At 53.5% G+C, this 23846-nt stretch overlaps 1 protein-coding gene across 1 annotated transcript in view; it reads right to left on the bottom strand.

Moving 5' to 3' along the window:
• The window catches only part of ALPK3 (alpha kinase 3), a 53137-nt gene continuing 29291 nt past the window's right edge, over positions 1-23846 (bottom strand). The window contains exons 6-14 of the mRNA XM_042940911.1: positions 16915-18910; positions 15170-15317; positions 14631-14758; positions 14470-14505; positions 11816-12096; positions 11141-11229; positions 10115-10350; positions 7198-7246; positions 1-6359 (exon numbers count right to left, since the gene is read on the bottom strand). Coding sequence (XP_042796845.1) covers positions 6014-6359; positions 7198-7246; positions 10115-10350; positions 11141-11229; positions 11816-12096; positions 14470-14505; positions 14631-14758; positions 15170-15317; positions 16915-18910 — 3309 coding nt within the window. The 3' untranslated portion in view covers positions 1-6013. The remainder of the gene's footprint in view (positions 6360-7197; positions 7247-10114; positions 10351-11140; positions 11230-11815; positions 12097-14469; positions 14506-14630; positions 14759-15169; positions 15318-16914; positions 18911-23846) is intronic.

Genomic DNA, 23846 nt, shown 5'->3' on the forward strand with positions numbered 1-23846 from the left:
TGAGACAGCCTCCCTGAGTTTTATCTCAAGTCACTGAGACCCAAACCCTGCCTCACATTACACTGTCGATCTGCCAATAACCAGAATGCACACTCAACATAGCTCCGGGGACGCGCAGCAGAGTCCGGTCGGGAAAAAGAAGAGATACCCCCAGAAGAAACTGTATGAACTGGCTAATACGCCTTGTCAAAAACCATAGGGAAAATCTATGGGGACTTTTAAAAGGCTTTTGGACCAAGAGAGGTGGAATATAATTGTGGTTCAGGTGATATTTATTGATATGTTTGCTCACCGGAGATTCTACATTGCGTGTAGGAGCCCACACAGCCTGATACGGTTTTTATCCTTGGGGGGTGGTGGAGGTGGGGGGTGAATAATCCAAGTCTGGACCAAATGTTGAGCCATGCTGAATTATATTTTTTAAAAGACCAAATATCCGAGAAAGCAGGAAATCACAGATGTCAGGAAACAAGAATGCTTTATTGGGTCCCTTGCATGCGTCCAGCCCATCCACCCTCTCACTGTCCCCTGACAGGCCCCAGAAGATGGTCTCGCTCCTTGCCATGAGAAATACATGTGCGGGGCGCTCCTGGCTTTCCTCTCTAGTCTGGAAGGCTGGTTGGAAGAGATGCTGTGAAAACGAGCTTCCTGATCTCAGCAGCAGAGATAGATACAAGGAACAAAGTAGATGAGTCATCAAAATGGTCATGGGCATGGAAGCCAGACCCCTGGCTGTGGCTAATCGATCACCGGGTCCCAGGAATGAAAAAGACCAGACAGTCCCTAAGATATCACCTAGTTGTTACCGTCACCAAAGACTTCTGGTTGGGCAGACAGGTCTGTCTCAAGCTGCCAAGGTCACGTCAAAACCTCCTACTAATTTCCAGACCTTCAATGGAGAGCAAGTCAAACATCTTGGAAGGGAAACCTTACTTTGACACTTAGATATATATTGCGAGCCTTCCTTGGCCTTCCCCAAAGGGATCTGTGTCCATTTATCTGGGAACTAGACAAGGAAAGGGAAAATATCCATATGTGGGGAGAGGGGTTCTGTAAGACACTGGCTCCAAGCCATGGCCATTTTCTGGGGACAACAGAAAAGTATGCGACCTGTCAACCAATGGGGATGATTACTAAACCAAATTTGCACCAGAGTAAACACACTGGAACCTCAAAGGCAACCAAGGATTATTTTGAGTGAAGAGCTGAAATGGATATGTTTTTGAAATAGGCATCGCTCCCACACTGGCGCTCTGATGTGTGGGGTGAGAGCAACAGAATAGGACAGGACAAGCACAAGCCATTGGAATCCCCCTCTCTACCAAAACGGTAAATCGAAAGCAGGACCGCATTCCTAGGGGCAATGTAGAAATTAGTGTAGCTATCAAGACCTTGAGGGGGAAGTCATAGCAATGCCTACCACAGGTCAGCTGGGCCAGTGCAAAACACCGAGAGGTCTCCGGATTGCCTCAAGTTTTAAAAAGTGATGTCTCCAATGGCAGGTGCTGTTCCAGAGACGGTCTTCCTGCTAAAGCAAGTTCATCTAGCACTTGGTATGAATCCTTTGATCTAGTGAATTCATGGTTTTCTTCTACTTTGATGAACAAAGAACGTCAGAAACGATTCATCTTCACTTGGCCTGGGGTATATTGCTCTGCTGTCCTGGCTTAAAGGTACGGAACATCTCAGCCGTCCAGCTCTGTGGCTCAGCCGGCTCACAGGGACGCTGCCCTCACCGCCACCACATTCCCTCACACTGATGGCATCATGCTGATAGAGCCTGGAGGTCAGCAGTGTCCCTACGTGACTTGAGAAGACATATGTGAGTCAGAGGTGGGAGACAAATCACGCGAAAAAAAAAAAAAAAAAGGTCTTGACAAAGTTCCTGGGGGTGAAGGGGTTTGATTAGGTCAGAATATTTTCCACCATAGTGTAGAACAAGTGAGTGCATTTCGAATCCCTTACCACGAAGACCCAATTTCAGGCAAAAATGCCATGTTAGGGCATCTTGTTCCAACCCGCGTGCTCACTGACCCAGAAGGCCACCGGCTTTGGGGTGGGTCCCGAGCAGGTTCTCCGGCGGGGAGAGCCTTTAGTACGAATGGTTCTCCTACCAGGCCACGTGACGGGACAAATGTCGTGCCTGAGGTATCTGTCCGTCTGTGGTGTATTGGGGAAACACGTGGGGCCTGTGGCCCAGCACAGCATAATGATGCTTCTGGCAAGTCCTAACAAGCATGGCAGGGGAACCCAGGGTTCAGAACCAAGTGTTGCTCTGGCCAATAAGTAACTCTTATCCTTTTGAGACAGGGTCCTCCGGCTTGCCACCGGGCTCTGGGGCAGCCTAAATTCTCAGCTACAACATAGCAAGTGGCCTCACGAACCGGGTTATCCGAAGCACCCAGCCATAGTGAGCCATGTCCAGAAGCACTCCATCATTAAGGGGATGCTCTGAAGGCACAAGTGGGGCCGCGTGTGTGAGTGCCTCACTCATCCTCCCACGATGCCCCCTCCTGCCCTGCTCCTCAGGTCCCCCCTCCCCCCGGTCTATACCTATCACCTCAAGGGGGCAGGGTTTGTCTTGACCACTATGGGTCCTTCATATCCGGCTTTGCATTGACTTTCCTTCTCCAACATGCCTCTCCTACCGTCATCACCCATGGAATTCTCGAATGCTGTAAACGTCACTGTGGTATCCCCACACAGTGCCTTCAACCCAAGGATGCACTTTACAGCAAAAGTAAAGTAATGGGTTGATGCCTGTGGCATTCCCTCATCTTGTCGGGGTCCCTACAGTCCAGAAGCAGTCAGCTTCATGATATGGTGAGATAGTTTGCCGAAAACTCAGTGATGGCCCGGGTTGAGAAACCATACCTTGAAAGGTTGGGCCAGACCCGCAGGATGTCGCATAGGCTCTGAACTGGCAACCGAGTCATGGTATTAGGTCGCTCTCACAGGCTGGGAAGCAGGGTGGAGATGTGCTGTCACCACATCTCATTACTCTTCACATACCTGAGCTTTGGGATGAGGCTTTAGTCTCCAAGGAGACACATCCTCAAAATGTCATAATAAGCTGAATTAGAAGCTAAGGCACCTGATCATTTCAGGCTCCTTAAACCTCTGAGAACACATAACAAGAGGCTGTGGGAGTCATAAGATGGTTAACGTTATCGAGGGAAAATATTGTCGCTACATAAAAGGAGGCGGGGGCACAGGTGGATGTGGGGTGAGTCCTAGGGTGCCCCCCCTACTGCCAGGTCCTATGGTAAATAAACGCCCACCACGCAGGCAGGACCACCGAGGAGCTGGACTTCTGAAGTTTTGGGTCACGCCGACGGGCAAAGCATCCCTCGTCATGAACACTAGTTCTCATGACCTATTCTGGAAATGGACTGCAGCCTTTACCCATGCTTCCTTTCTTGCTGGGTCCAAGGACTTGGGTTGAATACAGTTACTTTCACCACTTAATCCACAGGTCGCAGAATTTCAAAATGGAATTATATAAAAGAGAGAAGAGTGTCACTAGTGACGCTGGACTTGGGACAATGGTAGCCCTGGTCACTACCCCTTGGACTTAGTCATTGGATGTGACCTTGAATGGTCTCCCCAAGCAGAGAGGAAGTTGTTCTTGGTTGTATGTGAGTGAGTCGTGATACATCGGGTGGGGAAGAACAGTCTTTGTGTGTGTGTGTGCGCGTGTGTGTGTCTTTGTTGCTGCCACCAAGCCTTTCCTACCGTTCCATTCTCCACCATCCTTCTGGTAAGTATCCCTATGCTTTGGGAAACTGCCGCTGCCCTGCTCCATGATGCCCTGAGCTCTAGGACAGGAATCTGAATCTTGCGTGAAGGGAATCCCATTGGAACCAATCGGTGGTTGGTGAGTAGAGTAGCTCTGAAGCTACTCCTCAAAGCCAATCATCAGCTATTCCTTTGGTTCTTGGAGCTGCCCCAACACCTTTCCCACAAACCCCTTCTCCTTGCTTAAGTTGGTCAGAGTCCATTTCTGTGGTGCAAAATCCAAGAAACCTAACGCAAAGAGGCTCCTTTGATACTCCCTCATGTATCTTTGCCTCCAACAGCGGTCAACTCAGGGTCTGGCACAAAGCAGGTGCTCAGTGTATGTCTGTTGAATGAATGGATGAATGAATAATATTCCAACTCTCAGTTCACCAAGGCGGTCTGGATATACAGACTGGGAGGGTTGGGGGCACACTGGGACAAGAGGAAAAGGTGGGGAGAGTCACCTGAGCACAAGATGAGGTAGAGAGGTCAGAAATGTCAAAACGGAGGGGCACAAATGACAGGCAAGAAAAGGCCTGGGTGGTGGCATGGGGTTGTTTGAGAACAAGAAGTCTCTGCACCTGGGGAAGCAGGAAACGGTCAGCGGGCGGCTGAGAGGCGGATGCTGGTTGTGTCCTGAGCTGGCCTCGTTGCCGTGGAGAGAGCCAGACACACTGGGCATCTCCCCAAGGCCTCCAGCTCTGTTCTTCCTTCCTGGGTTCCTTCCTTTGTGTTCCTCTTCCAAAGGAAGGAACAATTCCAAAGGCCTCAGTCCCCAGGACCCTGTTCAGGGACACAGCCCTCAGCCTCGTCATGCAAGAAGCACAGACTGTCTAGCCGTGGCCACAAAAGGCTGAGACTGAACGTCAATCCAGGAGCCAAAACCTGGGTTCATCATTCCAGAGGGCCCAGGGGCTGCAGGATCCCCGCAGAGCACCTGCCTGGGGAGAGGGGACCCTGACTCCGTATACCCACAACCACACCAGATAAGGGCAAGTGGGGTACACAGTTGCTGCCTTTATTGCATTCCAAGGGGAGCAGACTAGCACCAGACCCATCCCGCCCCAGGCCTCAAGGAGGGGCCCTCGGGAAGGACCCAGGGTGCTGGGCTAAGCACAGCAGTTCCTCGGGGGCCCCTATGTGAAGCCCAGAGCTGGAGCCCCAGGATCGAGAGCTAATGGCTGGGGGCACACTTCCTGGTTCCCAGGCACAGAGACTCCCCTCCACCCCAGCATGCGGGTGGGCTTCGCCCTTCCTGCAACTCCCAAGGGCGTTCCCCCCACACCACCCCCCGGAGAAGAGCCTAGCCCTCCGGCCCCGGTCTAGAGGGGATGTGAAATTCACTGTGACTGCGTCTCCTTTCCGTATGGAGCACAAGGTCCCTCCAAGTCAACACCTTCCCTCTGGCCACAGCCGATGACGCAACCCTCATGCCACTTCTCGCCTCACAGGCAAGGGGTCTGGGAGAGGCTGGGGAGGAATCTGGCTGGTGGAGCCCCTGGGCATGGGGACGCGCAGGGAGGCAGCGGAGGCAGGACGGCGGGCTGTGACAGGGCTCAAAGCTGGGGATGGAGATCTGGGTGCGGGAGCAGAGGACTCAGGGGAGTGAGTGTCTGCGTGCTGGGAGAAGGAAGGGCATGAACACACGTCACCAAAGACCACGGCACAGGAACACGACAGGCTCTGGAAGGGCACTGAGCCCCACGTGGGCTCAGTGACCGGTTAGTTGTAGGACAAGCTGGGGAAGAATGAAGCCACGTAGCTGGAAAGAGAGTCACCAGGCCAGACACGGCTGGGGCAGTCTGGAGCCCCGAGGACAGATCGGGGCCAAGCAAAGGAGAAGGGTAAAGGCTGGCCCGCGTGCCCCCAGGGTACAACATTCACCGCAGGGTCCGGCAGGGCGGGGGGCTGGGTGCGGAGCTCATGCAGAGGACTCGGGAGCCTCCGGCAGTGGCCAGTGTAAACTTCAAGAAGGGCCTGGGCCGCCAGACACTTGGGGCTGCCGTCTGGGAGCCCCGGGTGACGCTGGCGCCAGGAGAGGCCACTGGGTGCCACGCACAAAAGCCGTCTGCTGAGGAGCGGATCGAGGAGAGGCTGCCCAGAGAGGCCCCCGAGTGGTGCCTCCCCGGTGCACCTTCCCTGGTTAGTTCCGTATCGGGCAAGTCTCCATCAGTTCGAGCTGCTTCCTTGTTGGTCTGCTGCTGGGCGGAGGCCCCGAGCCTCCCGTGGGGGGCTACCGCATGCCCTGGGCCTTGAGGCCGCCCTCTTGGATGGGAGGCTGTCCCAGTAACTGGGCGGTGAGTGCCTCTGAGGCCTGAGGGGCGGCCTTGGAGCTTGGAGTATTCTTCCGGGTGCCCTGGGGACTGGGGGGGCCTTTCCTCTGGGGCTGAGGACTCAGCTGGGCGCCCTTCCTGCCAGTAGATGGACTCTTGGAGCCTTTGGCCTTGGCTTGAGGGTGGGCGGCCTCGGGGCCCTTGAGGGGTTTTAGCCCCAGCATCTCACAGAAGGTGTTGCACTGGTGGGAAGAGGCAAACTGGTCCAGCAGGGCCGGGAAGCAGCTCTCCTTGAGGCCTTGGTATCTGCAGCCAAACAGGAAAAGCTGAGCGGGAGCTCCCCCCAGAGTGAGAGCCCTCGGGGGGCCTACTCTGGGGTGGCCAGGGCCAGCGTGTCACGCCCTACCCTTTCAGGGGGGCTGGGAGTCCAGCTGGGCACTACCTCACGGGGCAGCATCCCAAACCTCAATTTTAAACTGAGGCCTCCTTACGCCGCGGCCCAGGAACTTATCACGTCCACGGTAATCGGTGTGCAGATGACCTACCTTTTCAGTATTAAGTAGAGCAGACTCCACATCACCACTTTCCTCCCAGGGCCCTGCTCATCTGCGCCCCGATGAGCTTTCTCAAGCGAGAAGAAAGAGGAGCCCGGGGCTGCAGGTGAGCAAGTGAGCCTGTGTGCGGGCGTCAGTACTGCTGGTCCAGGGGCACCTGGGGGGCTCAGTCGGTTAAAGCGTCCGACTTCAGCTCAGGTCATGAGCTCATGGTTCATGGGTCCGAGCCCCATGTTGGGCTCTGTGCTGACCGCTCAGAGCCTGGAGCCTGCTTCCGATTCTGTCTCCCTTCTCTCTGCCCCTCCCCCACTCATGCTCTGTCTCTCTCTCTCTCTCTCTCTCTCTCTCAAAAATAAAATAAATGTTAAAAAAATAAATTTAAAAAATGCTTCTGGTCCAGACCTGGGGTCAGGGGCACGGGGGTGGGGGACGGTCAGCAGTCCCTGGGACACTACTATACGGCCGCCAGGGCAGCTAGGACCATTCGGCCACAGGCCCAGTACCTCAGGGATGGAGAACCAGAAGACCTTTGACAATTTCACACCCCGAGAAGATTCTCAGAGGGCCTCCTGTCCCCGAGAACCACTCACCCTCGTAGTTTGGTAGCAATCTGCACATCAGTCATCTTCCAATCAACCCCTGGAAAGAGAGAGAGCTGGGAGTTGAGCAGCCCGGGCCGGTTCCAGGGCCCCCACCTCTCCAAGATGGGTATCATTGGGCAGGAACTTGCCAGGGTTCGGGGCACGCCATCACCTCTGACCTGTATCACAGGTGGTGTGGGCAACTCTATGTTGTTAGTGGCAATAATATCCCATTCTCACGGGTGAGGAGATAGACTCAGAGGTAAGGGACCGAAGCAAGGTCACATTCATTCATTCATTTGATAACTGAGCACTGACCCTGGGCCGTGGCCACTGAGTCAAAGTAAAAGTTCAGTTTTTCTTACTCCTAGATCCCAAACTCTTCCAGCTGTTCAATCCTGCCTCTGTTGGATCACACTAGGCCACAAACTGGGCTGGCCTCTGGCTTCGAGCTAACCTTTGCTCCTTCCTCTTACCAGATTGGCCTATCTGGGCAAGAGCCAGGAGGCGGAACATGAAAGTCAGTCAGGCTGGACCAGCAGAAAAGTAACACTGGATGAGACTGGCTTCCACGTACTCACACAGAGAGCAGGCAAGCATCCACGCAGGACTAGAGGAAGGCAGTGTTGGGAGAACAGACACGGAGGAACGGTCCCCACCCTGGCCGGTCCACCCAGCATCCCAGCGTCCAACGTTAGAGTAGGAACCTCTCCCCACTTTCCAACTGTCCGGTCACACCCTTGCAGGAACCCGCCTGTCACTAGCAGGGCTCAGTGCCGCATGTGACGGAGGGACACATGCGTGGGCCTGAGAGGCGGGCACACCCAGACTGATTTCAGCCCCATCCCTTCCGAGCTGCGAGAACTACCTCCAACCCTCAGCTGTAAGAGTGGGGCAACGCTGCCCACCTCGCCGGGGTATTGAGAGCATCATGGGGTGTGCAGGGCTCTGATTTAGTGTCTGAAACACAGAGGTCATACAGGAGGCGTTAATCTGTCTGTCATTTCTCTCTCAGGACCATCACCCTGCACTCTGCCCCACACTAGCCATGATCCCTTACGTTGGCACAGAATTTCAGTTTGCAGAAGGTGCCCGTGGACACCGCCTCACTCAGGCCTCGCAGCCAGTCTGGGAGGCAAGGAGGATACTGTCACCCCTTGGGGCGGAAAGGGTGGTGAAACTCAGGGAGATTAAGGGGCCCACTCTGTCTGTGCTTTGGCTTTCCCTTGGGTTTACAGAGACCAGCAGAAAAGCCATGAGGTGTAGACTAAAGCCTAATTTCTCCGACCCCCAGCTCTTCCTACTACATTGCATGATCATCTCGTACTAGAAACTGGTATACTTATATCACAGCTTCCTGAGGACAGTAACGATTCCCCATTCGCCTTTTTAGCTTCCCGATGTTGGGTAGATGTTGGATGGATGGAAGGAAGGATGGATGGAGTCAACAAACAGAATGAATGACAATAGCTTAATGTGCTACCAGTCCCCCCCCCCCAATATACAGAATTATATATACAATATTTGCAGTGCAGTTCAATCCCAACGAAAAGCACACTTGAGCCGGTTTTCTGTCTCCGGCCCTTGGTTTTCTCACTAATGCACACTGGGGACTAGATGAGGTCATGTGTGATATTCCCAGCATCCCTCTCCTCCCACTGTAGAGAAAATCTCTTTTCCTCCCCCCTGCCTCGTTCTGGTTAGCGAGTAAGTAGGCCTGGGAAGGACTGATCAGGAAAAGGAGGAGGATTTGTGCTTTGCTGGCCTTTGTTGGAGGGGGAAGTCTGAGTAATGGGAGAGATAGAAATAAAAGGAAGCCAGAGAGACTAAGTTGGTTCACATAATAAAGAGCTAACAAAGTAGAGGAGGAAGAGGAGGAAGAGGAGGAGGAGGAAAGGAAGAGAGAAAGGAGTAGGATAGGAGGGGGGAGGAGGGAGAGGGAAAGGAAAAGGAAGAGAGGAAAGGAAAGAGGAGGGGGAGGAGGATGGGAAGAGGAGGAGGGGAAGGAGGAGGAAGAGAGAAGAGGAAGAAAGGAGAGGAAGGAGGAGTAGGGGGAGGAGGAGGAGGGGAGGAAGAGGAAGAGAGGAGAGGAAGGAAGAGGGGAGGAGGAAGGGAGTGGGGTAGGAGGATAAGGGAGAGGAAGAGAGGAGAGGAAGAGGAGGGGAGGAAGAGGAAAAGAGAAGGAGGAGGAGAGGAGGTGAGGGGGAGAGGGGGAAGGGTAAGAGGAAGGGAGGAAAGGATGGAGGAGGGGGAAGAAAAGGAAGAGGAAGGAAGGAGAGGAAGGAGAAGTAGTGAGAAGAGGAGGGGGAAGAGGAAGGGAGAGGAAGGAGGGCAGGGAGGAGGAGGAGGAGGAGGAGGAGGAGGAGGAGGAGGAGGAGGAGGAGAAGGAGGAAGGGGGGGAAGAAAGAGGAAGGGAGGAGAGGAAGGAGGAGGGGAAGGAAGAGGAAGAGATGAGAGGGAAGAGGCGGGGGAGGAGGGGCAAGGGGAGGAGGGGAAGGAAGGAGAGGAGGGAGAAGGGGCAGTAAGCTAGTGAGCGAGGATGGAGGGGAGAGTTTGGGAAGTAGGAAGAAGGGGAAAGTCCAGAGCAAAGCTGGAGGGAAAGGAGGACGGGAGATTCTGAAAAGGTGGTCGCGGCGTTTTAATTAGCCCCCACATAACGTTCTTTGAAATCCATTCCTTTTTCATTTTAACGGGAGCCTGGAGCCTGCTCCTTTATGCCCCTGCCCTTACAGAGCAGGCTGCGCGAGGCCCGGCGGGTGTCAAGGCCGCTCACAACACGGCGCCTGCCCGTCTACTCCACGAGGTCGCGGTGAAAAGCCAAGGCGAAGAAATAGGAGAGCGCATGCGCCGGCCCCGCCCCCCCGCCCGCCCTCTTGCACCCGCGCAGGCGCACCCCCCCCCCCCCCACCACCACGCGCTCTCGTACCTGCCAGATCCGTGACGAGGAAGCTGCCGTTCGTCCACAGGTAGAGCCAGTGCTGGAAGGTCTGGCATTTCTGCCTGACCTCAGAGCTGCTAGGTGCCTCCGGAGCCGCGGCCGGAGCCGCGGCGAAGCCCCATTCCCGCGAGCAGTAGGGCTGCAGGGGCTTGCCCAGATCCTCCTCCAGGGTGGCATACGGGATATTGTTTGCGGGCCGGTAGATGAGATACAGTGGGAGGATCCTAAACATAGTTCCACTGTGCTGTGAGCAGGAAGTATGGCCCGAGAGACGCCTCCCTCCATCTCAGCTATCTTTACCCTTGGATCGCAAAGGAGGGCCCTTCCGAGAAGGGAATTGTCAGCCCTGACGCCAAAGGACCGAAAGAGAGCGGAGCTCCGCCCTGAGTTCAGGAAAGGAAATGGGGGCCGTTGGCTTCAGAGTCCTTGTCCGTTCTCCGAGGTCAGCGGGGTTAGAACCCAACGGTGCCATGGCCCCAGGAGGACGGGCTTGGGTGAGGGACCAAGACCAGTATGTGTCAAACGGAAAGGATCACCTCCAGAGAGGATTCGGCCAGACTGCTCAGCGCCAACCAGACCCTGGTATTCGAGTCAAGAGTTCAGGCCTCAACATGGAAACGATGACCATTTCTAGCTGACTCCTACGAGGCCCTGCACTGACGCTGTCTGCCCACCCAACAGTCCTGGCCAGGGTGCCTGGAAGTCTGGCCTACCCTCTCCCCTTCCGAGAGTCCCAGAATCTGCTGTGTGGAATTCTGCAACCCAGCCAACACTGAGCTAAGGGGTGGGGAGTTCCGCAGAAGAGCAAGCAGAGGCTTTTCTAAAGTGGGCAGTTAATCTGGAGGTGTTTATTTCTAGATTTCGTGGGACCATTGAGCAGAGCGTGGGGTTAGATGAGGGCCCATTTGCACAAGCCCCCCACCCCCACCCCCCAGGGGCCGTGAAATCACTGTTCTGGGCCGAAGCTCCAGTCAACGGGTCTGAGACTGCATGACCCCCTCTCTGTGCACTTACTCAGGCACCTCCCCAAAGCCGGGTGCCGCCTGGGCTTCGGCTGCAAAGATCTTGCAGTACTCCCGACTCATGTTCTGGATCTTGCATCCCTGTGGATTGAGGAGAACCAAATCCGGTCAGCAAGGAAGCTCTCCTGTTCTCCATCATGTCCGGCTCTAAGCGGGAGGGCCGCCCACCAGAGGACTGCAGGGAGGATTCCAGGCCTGGGGAGGGGGGTGGTTCATGCCTCCCCTGCTCCCAACTCTGCAGCTCATTGTTCTCATTTGCAAAACAAGAGGCCTCAGGCCTGTTTTCAAAGTGGTTTCCAAACTGCGTTTCCTGGAGCCCCAGCCAAAGGTGGCAGGGCCCCGTAGGCCACGCTTTGGGGAGTGAGGGAGACCTAGACTGTCCACCCCACCCAGTCACTCTCCTTTCACCTCACACACAGGCTCCCATGCAAGATATGTGTGAGGGCAACAGGAAAGGTTCCTGCTCCAAAAATATGGTTTGAAAACAATAGCCCCAAAGACAGAGCCTGGGCTAAGTCTCAGGCTCTCCTCAAGACCCATCCCAGGAGCCTCGTGAGGTTGACGCTGAGATGGTCTGTGCCCCACACTGGGCCTCCCAACAGGACCTGAGCCAGGAGGGGGAGGAGGGTAAAGAGCGGAAGGAGGGAAGGGGGATGGGGCACAGTACCTGGATGGTGACGTCGTAGTTTCTGCCCAGGAGAGAAGTCTCGCTGCTGGGCCCAAACACAAGCAGGCTGGACACCTTGATGATGCACGTGCGGCCTGACTCGAAGATGGGCTCCAGCCCATAGATGACCTTGGCCTGGGAGGCCTTCCGAAGGCCATACCCGTGTCCACCCCCTCGTAGCTCCTCGCTCACCAGGCGCCCAAAGAGTTTGTCCCCCCAGCAGCCCGAGTCGGCCAGACCCTTCGCAAACACCATGGGGGTCATCTCAATCTCCTCTCCAACTGAAGGGGAACAGGAAACGTGGAAAACTGGAAGTTCCTGCCCAACTGAGGTCGCCTTCTTCTGCAGGGCAGGAAGAGGCCAGAACCATCTCCTGCCCACCACGCTGGCGTGCCCACTCTCCGTGCATTCCTGCTCTTGGGGTGTATGCACACCACGGGTCCCAAACCGGACCGTGAACCCCCGAGGGCAGGACTGTGTCTGACACAACCCCCATTGTGTAACAGTGCGTGAGTGTACCCACACATCACAAGGACTCTGTCAGTGTCTGGAGGGGAGGGGGGGTCTGTGGACATCACAATTGGTACACGATACCAGAATTCCTTTATTTTGGAATTAGGTGTTTTGCTCAAATGAAGAAATGTCTCCATCTCAAGCAACATGTTTGACTGGAACAGAAAGTCTGCAGGACCAATCCAGCCCTGGCGCTCAAACTGATCCCTAAAAACCATTTCCCTCTAAAAGGAACCAGAGCTCCCTAAAGAAACAGTCGATTCCAGGTCTGTGGCAGGAAGAATACTCGACGGACCTGACCTACCTTGTCCGACCAGAGAGCAAAGAGGCTACAAAAATGACCGGAGGCCAACCTCCAAGAAGGACACAGGAGCCAACCTCCCAAAGGGGCTTCCATTGGACCAAATCAGACAATCTTACCAACTAAACACAATGGTTTATACAATGTGGTGAACGTACCAAATATGTTTTAAAAATACTCATAATTGTAGTTTAAAAAATACTCATTCCTCCCTCAAAAAACCCCTCGATCTCACTGGTGACCTTTGGGGGATGCTAGGACACGATCTCAGGGCAACCAAATAACAGAAGAAATCAACTGATGAATGAAGAAGTGACAGAATTAAGATACTATAGCTGTAAATCCTAATGAAATAATGAATTTAGGTAATAATTGGTAATTGCAAAAACCCCTAGGTAAAAAGTATCGGGTACAGTTTTTAAACTTTTCCAAGGGACAGATCAGGCAGAAACAACTGAATGAAGGCAGGAATCAACGTTACTAAAGTATGACAAGCTTTCTGTGCCTCCAGATAGGATGCGAAAGGAAAGACACGGCACGTCTGTGAAGTGTTCTTACCCCCTCCCCCCAAAAGTGCACCTGAATCTGACCAAGCTCTTGCTCTAATTGCAAGTTTTTGTGTTTTTTTTTAATGTTTATTTTTGAGAGAGAGAGAGAGACAGAGTATGAGTGGGGGAGGGGCAAAGGGAGGAAGACACAGAATCTGAAGCAGGCTCCGGGCTCTGAGCTGTTAGCACAGAGCCCGATGCAGGGCTCGAACCCACGGACCAAGAGATCATGACCTGAGCCAAAGTCGGGACGCTTAACCGACTGAGCCATCCAGGCGTCCTGATCTAATTATAAGTTTAAGGGAAGCACATGAGTAGAAGAATGTGTGAAATGGTGTTAAATCAACGAAATCTAGAGTGTAAGCAACTCTACACATCAAGCAACTTCAACAAATAAATGGCAAAAAAAGGGGAACGATGAAGAACAGTCATATATTAAGAGACTTAACATAGATCAGCCCAAAGTGGTGAGTGGTTCCTAATCCAAGTAAACCAACACCTGGGAGACAACTGGGGAAACGCAATCGGATGTTTGAGGACATTCAAGAACTACTACGAAGCTTTTAGGTGTGGGGTTATATTTGGTACCGAATAAACTTGACAACGAACAGAGGCACTAGTTCAGTGACTGGCTGATCAAATGAGTGAATGAATGAATGAATGAATGAGTGCACTCGTTGGCAGTGAAGCTCTAAACATCTACCATCAGCTGCCTTCGCAGTCCTGACCCTTAGTGCGTCTCGGACAGAAGCCTCACAGACTCTTCCCCTCATGTTTGGGGAAATGCCTTATAACTTGGGGACGTCACAATCACCAGACAGCCTACTGAAAATGCAGTTTTCCTGGGTCCTTCCCCAGATGTTACGATTAAGGGTATCTGCGGCAGGGCCCAAGAAACTGAATCGTTAGCAGCCGTGCCGTGTGCATCTGATGCAGGAACCCACAGAGCACCGTGAGAAGCTCTGGGAAGGGAGCAAGCAGGCTAAGGTATGTCCTAGCGGCCAGTCCTGCCCTTGATCAAGGGCTCCGACGTGGGCCAAGGGCACAAGGCTGGATTAATTTCCTGTGCAAGGGCCTCTTAGCCACTCCTCCTCCCCACCCCATCTTCCCCAACCCCCCCTCCTGAGCCCTATCCTAAACTAGGAGGCAAAGGGCAGCTGGTGTGGAGGTAAACTTGGCATTTGGAATGGATCCCGCGTCGTTAAAAGAAGGCCCTCCCTGTGGACCGCAGGGGTGGGGGTGAAGGCCCGCCCGCTCCTCCCCTGGGGTGGGGGGCGGGGGGGGCACCATACCTTCGCCTTCTTCTCTGGAGACGAATCCTGACAACACTGTGGAGAAAAAGAAGAGGAAGCAGCCACCCTTAGGCTGGCTGCCTGCACCGTCTCTACAGAGATGACCGTCGCCCTCCCGCAGGGGACGCACCGGGCCGGGAGCCCGGGAGGGGCGCGCTCACCCTCGGGGCTGAGGCAGAAGTCCGTAGAGGCCGAGCCGTGCTCATTGTGGATGGTGCATCGGTACACGCCGCAGTCCACGGGGGATGCCTGCACGATGGCCAAGGCCGCCAGGCCCTCGTCCCCTGCACTGCAGGGAGGGAGACCCTCCCCGTGAGGACCATGGCCACGCACAGCCCAGGGCCAGACTGTAGTCCCCGGGACCCTCCCACCCTGCCCTCAGATGCTGCCGGGGACCCCGGCACCGAGAGCTCAGGCGGGCGGCCAGACGTGCCGCGGTTAAGAGCTGGGCCTGGGTCACACAGGTCTGGTCCGCAGTCCTGATCCTCGCTAGCTGCGTGACTATGGGCAAGTGACTTAATACTACTGAGCCTCAATTTTCTCCTCTCTGCTAAGGAAATACTAGAACTCCCCCCACCCCCACTGGGTTACTGTGAGCAGAAGATGGGGGGCAGAGACCCAAAGTGTGAGGACGATGCCCCACCCTGTTAGAGCCATAACCAGGGAGTCGGTCAGTGGAGGCACTACCCAGCCGGCTCACCTCCTGCCCACCTCGCCCACTGGGCGCTGATCCTTGGCCCAAGTCAAGACGGAGTCACTCAGAATGTTGAAAAACTGACACCAGAGCTTCAGGCTGCCGGAGGCATCAGGAAACTGCTCTACCCGAATCTTCCGGATCACCTGTGGGGCTGAGAGCAGGGGCCCAGTTGAGAGAGACAAGCCACTTCTCCTCGGTTGTGCCCTCGCTGGCCCTACGCCAGCTTCCCTGGCCCTACGCACCTGTCCTGGTGGGACAGGTGAGGGAAAACAGGATTCAGGCTTCCACACAAACACACTGCTTCCTGGTCCCCAGCTGCGTCCCTCCCCTCCTCCCCCCCCCCCCCGCCCCGCCCCAATATTGCTCTGACTCCGAATCACACAGCCGAGCTGGAAAGTTCCCACTTCTGTGCCCCTCCCCCAGGCCTGGGGGAGCCTCAGAGGGGAGGACACACACAGCAGTTCGGAGAGGACCCCGCCCTCGTGGGGAGCACAGCATAATGTGCATTCTTGAATCACTGCGTCATATACCTGAAACTCATGTGACGGCGTGTGTCAACTAAAATTACAAAAAAAAATTTTTTTTAAGTTTATTTATTTTGAGAGAGACAGCGTGAGCTGTAGTGGGGAGGGGCAAGAGAAAGAATTCCAAGCAGGCTCCACGGTGTCAGCATGCAGCCCGACGTGGGGCTTGAACCCACGAACTGGGAGACGGCGACCTGAGCCGAAACCACGAGTCGGACACTGAACCAACCGGGCCACCCAGGCGCCCCAGGTGTCAACTAAAATTTTAAAAAATGAAAAAAACAGAAAACAAAATCCATGAGAGATTAAACAGATGAATGGAAAGCAGAAACAGAGAACCCAGATTACCAGAATCGGCAATTGCCAACACCAGAATCATGTCCGTACAGAGCCATCAGATGGTAAACGTATTGTGGAGGACGCTATGGCAACTGTCTGTCTGACAGGTGAAAAGGGAGAATTCACTGGAGGGACACCAGCTGGGAAAGCCCACTCAAGAAGAAACAGATTTTACACGAATGGCCTTAATATCTATTAGAGGAACTGAGTTCACTAAAAACAGCAAAGAAACAAAACAAAACACAAAGTTTTTTTCTCAAAAGGCTCTTGTGGCATTAAAAAAAGAGAGAGGGGGGCACCCGGGTGGCTCAGATGGCTCAGCGTCCAACTCCTGATTTCAGCTCAGGTCACGATCTCACGGTTCATGAGTTCGAGCTCCGAGTTGGGCTCCGTGCTGACAGCTCGGAGCCTGCTTGGGATTCCCTCCCTCCCTCTCTCTCTCTGCCCCTCCCCCACTTGTGCTCTCTCTCTCTCTTAAAATAAATAAACTTTTTTAAAAAGAGAGAGAGAGAGAAGAACTTCAATGTGGGCTCTAGGCCCGCCTCTGAATCCCAGCCCCTCCTGCTCAGGACTCATGTGACAATTCTGCACAGAGGGGACGGTGGGATGTTGGCGCTCCACCTAGAGCACCGTGGGAGCCAGGCCCCATCTGAGGACCTGATTTCTTCTATCCCACTTCCCTCCCGATGGTCCACAGCTGGTGCTATTCCCAATCCCGAGGGGCAGAGCCAGGACAAGAGCGAGGCCTCTAGGACTCCACGACCGGTGGGGTCATTACAGGAGAACGCCCTCAGTTACCCCTCTGGGGCTCGTGTTCCCCCCTGCGGGGCGCTCTCCCCGCATCACTCTCCTGGGAGGCCGGCCCCCACCCTCCCCACTGCTCACCTTTTAGCAGCTCTTTGGCTTTCCTGGCTTTGGCCGGGGTGTCCTGCTTGCCTTCCTCCGGGGCCAGCTCTGCGTCCAGGCCGCCGGCCTCCTCGGGCCGCGGCACCTCCAGCATGCCTGCCTTCCTGCCCTGGGTAGGGGAGCGTTTCTCCCGCCCGGGAGTCCCCGGGGACCCGGGCGCGAGGCCCTTCCTGAGCCCCCGGGGGGAGACTGTGGGGCTCTCCCTTTCTTCAGGTTTGGCCGCCTCCCCATCTCCTACCGCTCTGACCTTGGGGAGAAATCTCTTCCTCCGGGCCCCCAGGGCTAGTTCCTCGGGTGTGGCTGCAGGGAGACCTGTCAGAGCCTCCCCTGGGGCCTCCTCCTCTCGGAAGGCTTCCTGGGCCCCTCTGTCTGCTGAGAGTGGTCCCTGACCAGAGGCCGTGTGCCCACCTGCCTCCCCCAGCGGCCCCCCCATGCTGCTCTCCTGGGACGTCCCCAGGAGCCCAGGCCCCTCGAGGGAAACCTCTCCCTCGCCCTCACTGGATCCTTCTGAGGCCAGCCCAGGGCCCTCCTCCTCACCCACCACGATGGCAGGGACGGTGAGGGTGCTGGGCCCAGGGCCCCGGGCTGCGGCCAGGGCCTGGCGGCCAGCCTGCACCTCGCGGTCCAGGAGGCCGGTGAGGCGGCGGGAGGTGCAGGGGCTCAGCATCAGGGTCTGTGCGCTCTGCACGAGATGGTTGTTCTCCACGCGCTCCAGGATGCGCCTGGACGTCCTGGGGCTCAGACCAGCCACTTCCACGTTGGGGACCAGAGTGGGCGAGGGCACCGGAGCCCCGCTGGCAGCCCCCTCCTGGGACTCTGCGCCCCCGCCCCCCGTCTCTGTGCTGGATAGCTTCAGCAGCAGGAGCAAGTAGTTCTTCAGGGAGTCTATGAGGCCAGGGTCGCAGCCGCGGGGTCCTGGGGGCCTCCCCTCCACATCTGGCCCCTGGGCGCAGGCCCCCTCGCTGTCGGCTGCCGCGGTTGCTTGTGGGTGACTCTGGGCGGGGGTCCCTGGCCCCAGGTGCAGTGGCGGGGCTGACCTCAGCAAGGCCTGGTCCCCAGAGGGCGGGAAGGCAGTGGCACTTATGTGCTGAGAGGTCGGAGTGCCGGGCCGTGCCTCCTGAGAGCTCTGGGTCAGGCCCGGCCCCGGGAGAGAGGGAGGACAGCCACCCACATCCACGGACGGCACTGCCCCCGGCTGCTCCTCCTTGGGGCACGGGATGAGACCATCCTCTGGCTTGCCCTTGACCGGGCCCGACCACTCAGGCCCTTGGCATCTCACCCCTCCCCGCTGCTCCAACCCCCCCTGGGGAGGCTGCTGTGCTGGGAGCTTGGGGCCACCTGCTGGGGCACCCGGCACAGCCGTCTCCTCAGATCTGAGCACAAGACCAGGTTCTTCTGGGACAGAGGACCCTTCTGGGGTCTGTTCAAAACACTCAATAATCTGGGGAGACTGCGGACCCTCTGAAGGTGGGCGTTCAGGGGCTCTGGACTGTGGGCTGAGGCTGGTCACGGATCCCTTCTCTGACTGACCTTTTATGGCTGCGGACATGCTCCCCTCTGACCGTGTCCCCTTGTCTTCCTGGATCCTTCTCTCTTCCTGCGTCCTCTCGTCTGCCTGCGTCCTTTCCACCTGCGTTCCTTCCCTTCCCTGTGCCACCACATCCTCCTGGGAACTCCTGGCTGACGCCGTCCTCTCACTGTCTTGTGGCTCAGTGTCCACCTGTGGCTCCCTATCTGCCTGTGTCCTCTGGGTCGTTTGTGTTCTGTCTCCCTGGGTCCTCCTAGCCACCTGCCTCTTCCCGTCCGCCTCTGTATTCTTCTTGCCTCCGGCTTGCTGGTCAGCAGATGTCATCCTCTGATCCACCCGGGTCTCTGTGTCCATGGGCTCGATGACGCCCTGGCTTCTGGAGGAGACCGTACTGGCGCTGTTACTGGCCAGCATGGTAGGAGCCGGCTTTGCCTGGGATTCCGGGACCTGAGCAACACGGACAAAAGCGAGAACTTGGCTACATGTGCCTTAGGATCCCTTTCACCCTGGCCTCCCAGCCTGCTCTGACCTCATCCAGAAGTGCCCTGACGGGAATCCCACCACCTGCTTCCTCAGGCCTGCTAAGCACACGTGATCAAAGTCCCAAGCCCGCCCACCCCGATCCCTGACGCCAAGAGTCTGGACCACGGAGTATCCAGAATCCAGGTCTCGCTCTGGCCCTTCCCACCTCTCCCCAAAGAAACCTTCCCTGCCTTTCCCGAAAGACCTTGCTCGTGTGTCATCCCACCCCTCACCCCTGCCATTTGGAGGACGGTATCCTCTCTCCGGGGCTTCTGAGCAATCGATCTGCCCCTCTTTTTTGGCACTAACGGCCAGCGAATAGAATTATGGGAAAAATGGGAGGGAGCCAAAGGGTCTCCCCATAGTGGCCTCAGTGACAGCATCCACCATTAACGCTGAGCGAGTGACATCCAGACAGAGGAGGTGAAAGTAATTATGAATGCCACCTGTGGCGGAAAAGTCAGTGAAACATTGTGCTATTGCCCTTTTGAACACGCACTATTCGCAAAGCACTCTGCTAGGTCCCTACTTATTATATACATATTGCCTCACTCCTCACAATATGAAACTGTTGTGAGCATTATTTCCATTTTAGAGATAAGAATACTAATGGCTGAGGGAGAAAGTGATCGTCCACTGTCAGAGAGTGAGCAGGACAGGTTAGCTGAGAAGGCGTGTCTAGCTTCAAATCCCACATTCTCGTCTCTGAGACGAGAATGGTGCCCAAATATAATTGAAGGGTTTCTGGTCTAAACATGGTGGCGTCAGACAGTGATTTGCCTCTTTTCCTCCTGATTACGATCAAAATCAACAAAGTGAACAAGAAAATAAAAGCAAACTTCATGCTGATTCATAGGGGCACAAGTACCCCCATGTCTCTAGCAGCACTTTCAACAATAGCCAAATGATGGAAAGAGCCTAAATGTCCATCAACTGACGAACGGATAAAGAAGATGTGGTTTATATACACGATGGGATACTACTTGGCAATGAGAAAGAGTGAAATCCTGCCATTTGCAGCAACGTGGATGGAACTGAAGGATATTATGCTGAGTGACATAAGTCAGGCAGAGAAGGACAGATATCATACGTTTTCACTCATACGTGGAACTTGAGAAACTTAACAGAAGACCATGGGGGAAGGGACGGGGAAAAAAATAGTTTCAAACAGAGAGGGAGGCAAACCATAAGAGACTCTTAAATACAAAGAACAAACAGAGGGTTTATGGGGGGGGGCGAGGGAGAGAGGAAAATGGGTGATGGGCCTTGAGGAGGGCACTTGTTGGGATGAGCACCGGGTGTTGTATGTAAGTGATGAATCACGAGAATCTACCCCCAAAACCAAGAGCACACTGTCTACACAGGGAAAGGAGAGTAGAACACCCCATAGCAGCAATCTCAGACAACATCAGCAAAAACACGCTGCTGAAGCGGAATCCTGAACATCTCTAGGCTCGGAGAATGGCTTTTGCACACACAGGGATTTAAGGAATAACGTTCCCATGAGCCCCGCTGGAGGAAACTACCGGAGAACACACTGCAAACCAAAAGGTGATTAGGGAAAGAACTGGCGGGGAGCATCAAATACTTATTAACCATAGAACCGAGACGAAAACCGGAGGGGTTTAGAGTAACAGAGCAAAATGTGAGTGCTGTATGCCCAGACCCGGCACAGATTATATAACGAGTACAAAAATGGAAGGAGGAAGAAGGTGAGTGGATAAGCTCCTTGACTGTATCACCTACACAAACCAGGAGCCAAAGGTTTACTCAGAGCTGAAAAACCAGGTGATAGAAATACAGGATTTTTAACTAAACAGAGATAATCACCACAGTAAAATGTGGGGGCTAATACAAGATAGAAAATGACAGGGGAAAAGGGTAATGGAAACACTTTATCATAGCTCATCATAAAAAAATTAAGACACCGGGGAATGCCTGGGTGGCTCAGTCAGTTAAGCGTCCAACTTGGGCTCAGGTCATGATCTCATGGTCCATGGGTTTGAGCCCCACATCGGGCTCTGTGCTGACAGCTCGGAGCCTGGAGCCTGCTTCTGAGTCTGTGTCTCCCTCTTTCTCTGCCCCTCCCCTGCTCATGCTGTCTCTCTCTGTCTCTCAAAAATAAATAAATGTAAAAATAAGAAAGAAGGAAAGAAAGAAAGAAAGAAAGAAAGGAAGGAAGAAAGAAAGGAAGAAAGAAAGAACCTTCAGTTAATTCCTGGTGTTCTAGGAATTAGGAACCACTAACATGGACATGAAAACTATAAAGAAAATGCTAACTTTTCACACAAGACTGATGAGAACAGAGCTTTCATGTTTTTCAGAACAGATTTTATTTTTTGGTAATCTCTACACCCAACATGGGGCCCGAACTCACAACCCCAAGCCCAAAAATCGCACGCTCCACCAGCTGAGCCAGCCAGGTACCCCCAGAGGTTTTGATTAAAGTTATCTTCACTCCCCCATCCCCAAGCCTGATCAGTCCCTGAGTCCCAGTGAACCTACTTCCTCGGTGTCTCAATATCCATCGCCTTCTCTGTCTCCACTGCCGACTGCTTAAACCACGCTGCCAACAATTCTGTCTCGCCTAGACACCTGCAAAGCCTCCTGACTGGCATTCGTGACCCTCGCCTTTGCCTCTGCTCAACACCTACCCTCACTGCAGCCCAAGTGATCTTACCAAAATACAAATCGGATTGTGACACTCCCCTGCTTAAACACCTCTCAAGGGCTTATCATCATTTACAGGATAAAGCCTAAAGCCCGAGCCTCAAAGAGCAAAAAGTTTAAGAACATTCTGTTGGCCAGGGTATGGGGAAACAGGTGTCAGCACAGCCTCTATGGACAGTGATTTGGCATCATCGAATAAAACTAAAAACGCTTATACTCTTTTAAATTGCTTTTTAATCTTTATTTGTTTTTGAGAGAGAGAGACAGAGAGCGAGTGGGGGAAGACATAGAATCTAAAGCAGGCTCCAGGCTCTGAGGTGTCAGCACAGAGCCTGACACAGGGCTTGAACTCACGAACCGTGAGATCATGACCTGAGCTGAAGTCGGATGCTTAACCGACTGAGCCACCCAGGTGCCCCGAAACACTTATACTCTTTGACCCAACAGTTCCATTATGAGGAATTTATCCTATAGCTATACAAGATAGATACATAAATGCAGATGGACTTATATACAAGGATATTCACTGCAGCACAGTTTATAACAGCAAAAGACTAGAAATTACCTAAATTCCATCCACACAGAACAGATCAAATGAATTATGGTACATCCATATTCCAAATAAATAAATATCCAAGTAGAGGGGTGCCTGGGTGGCTCAGACAGTTGAGTGTCTGACTTCTCGTTTCAGCTCAAGTCATGATCTGGCAGTTCATGGGTTCAAGCCCCACATGGGGCCCTATGCTGTCAGTGCGGAGCCTGCTTTGGGCCCTCACTCCCCCTCTCTCTGCCCCTCCCCTGCTTGTGCTGTCTCAAAAATAAATAAACATTTTTTAAAAAACAAAAAAATATGGGCATCTGGATGGCTCAGTCGGTTAAGCATCTGACTCTTGGTTTCAGCTCAGGTCATGATCTCACGGTTTGTGAGTCTGAGTCCCACATTGGGCTCTGTGCTGACAGTGCAGAACTTGCTTGGGATTCTCTCTCTCTGCCCCTTCCCTGCTATGCTTGCTCGCTCTCTCTCTCTCTCTTTCCTTTTCCCTTTCCCTCTCTCTCTCCCCCTCTCCCTCTCTCGAAATAAATAAACTTAAATAAATAAATATTTTACTTTTGGCTTACCTATATCATCATAATTGAAGTCAATTTCTTATAAAAAGCATAAAGCTGGGAATGTTTTCGACCCATTCTCTCAATGTCTTTGTGTGTTTAGACCACTTATATTTAATATAATTATTTATATGTTTGCATTTAGGTCAACTATGTTATTATTTGTTTTCTATTTGTTTCCTCTGTTCTTTCCTTCGTTTCCCCCTTCCTATCTTCTTTTAGATTATTTGAACATTTTTAGTATTCCACTTTAATTTCTATACTGTGATTTTTTTTTTTTTTAAGTAGGCTCCATGCCCAGCATGGGGCCCAATACAGGGCATGAACTCACAACCCTGAGATCAAGACCTGAGCTGAGATCGAGAGTCAGATGCTCAACCAACTGAGCCAGTCAGGCACCTCTATTGTGGTTTTTACTATATTTCTTTGTACAGTACTTGAATTGCTGCCCTAGGGCTAACAATATATATACTTAACTTCTCAGAGACTAGAGTCAGTATTTTACCTCTTCAAGTGAGATGTAGTGATTTTGCCACCATATAGGTCCCTTACTTCTCCTGTTTCTGTTGTATGTCTACCCAGACATTTAGCATTTCTGTTATTCTTCTTTCTTTCCTGATGATACACGTTCCCTTCTGGTATCGTTTCCCTTCCATAGGAAAAATGTACTTTAGCAATTCTTTTAGAACAGGTCTGTCAGTGAGTTAGTCTTGTAGCTTTCTCTTATCTGGTACTCTTTACTTCACCTCCAATACTGAAAGACATTTTGACTGAATGTAGACTTATAGAATGAAAGTCTTCTCATTTAGCAGGTCTATTATTCCACTTCCTTTTGACCTCCATGGTTCCTAATGAGAAATCTGTAGTCATTTCAACCATTGTTCCCCTATAAATAATGTGTTTTCATTGATTACTTTCAAGATTTTTGCATTGTCTTCACTTCTCAGCAATCTGATTACTGTTTCTTAGCAGGGAATTCCGTGGGCATATCTTTTTTTTTTAATGTTTATTTATTTTTGAAGGAAAGAGAGACAGAGTGTGAGTGGGGGAGGGGCAGGGAAAGAGGGAGACACATAATCCGAAG

This window comes from Panthera leo, chromosome B3 (assembly GCF_018350215.1).
Source record: "Panthera leo isolate Ple1 chromosome B3, P.leo_Ple1_pat1.1, whole genome shotgun sequence".
Lineage (NCBI taxonomy): Eukaryota > Metazoa > Chordata > Mammalia > Carnivora > Felidae > Panthera > Panthera leo.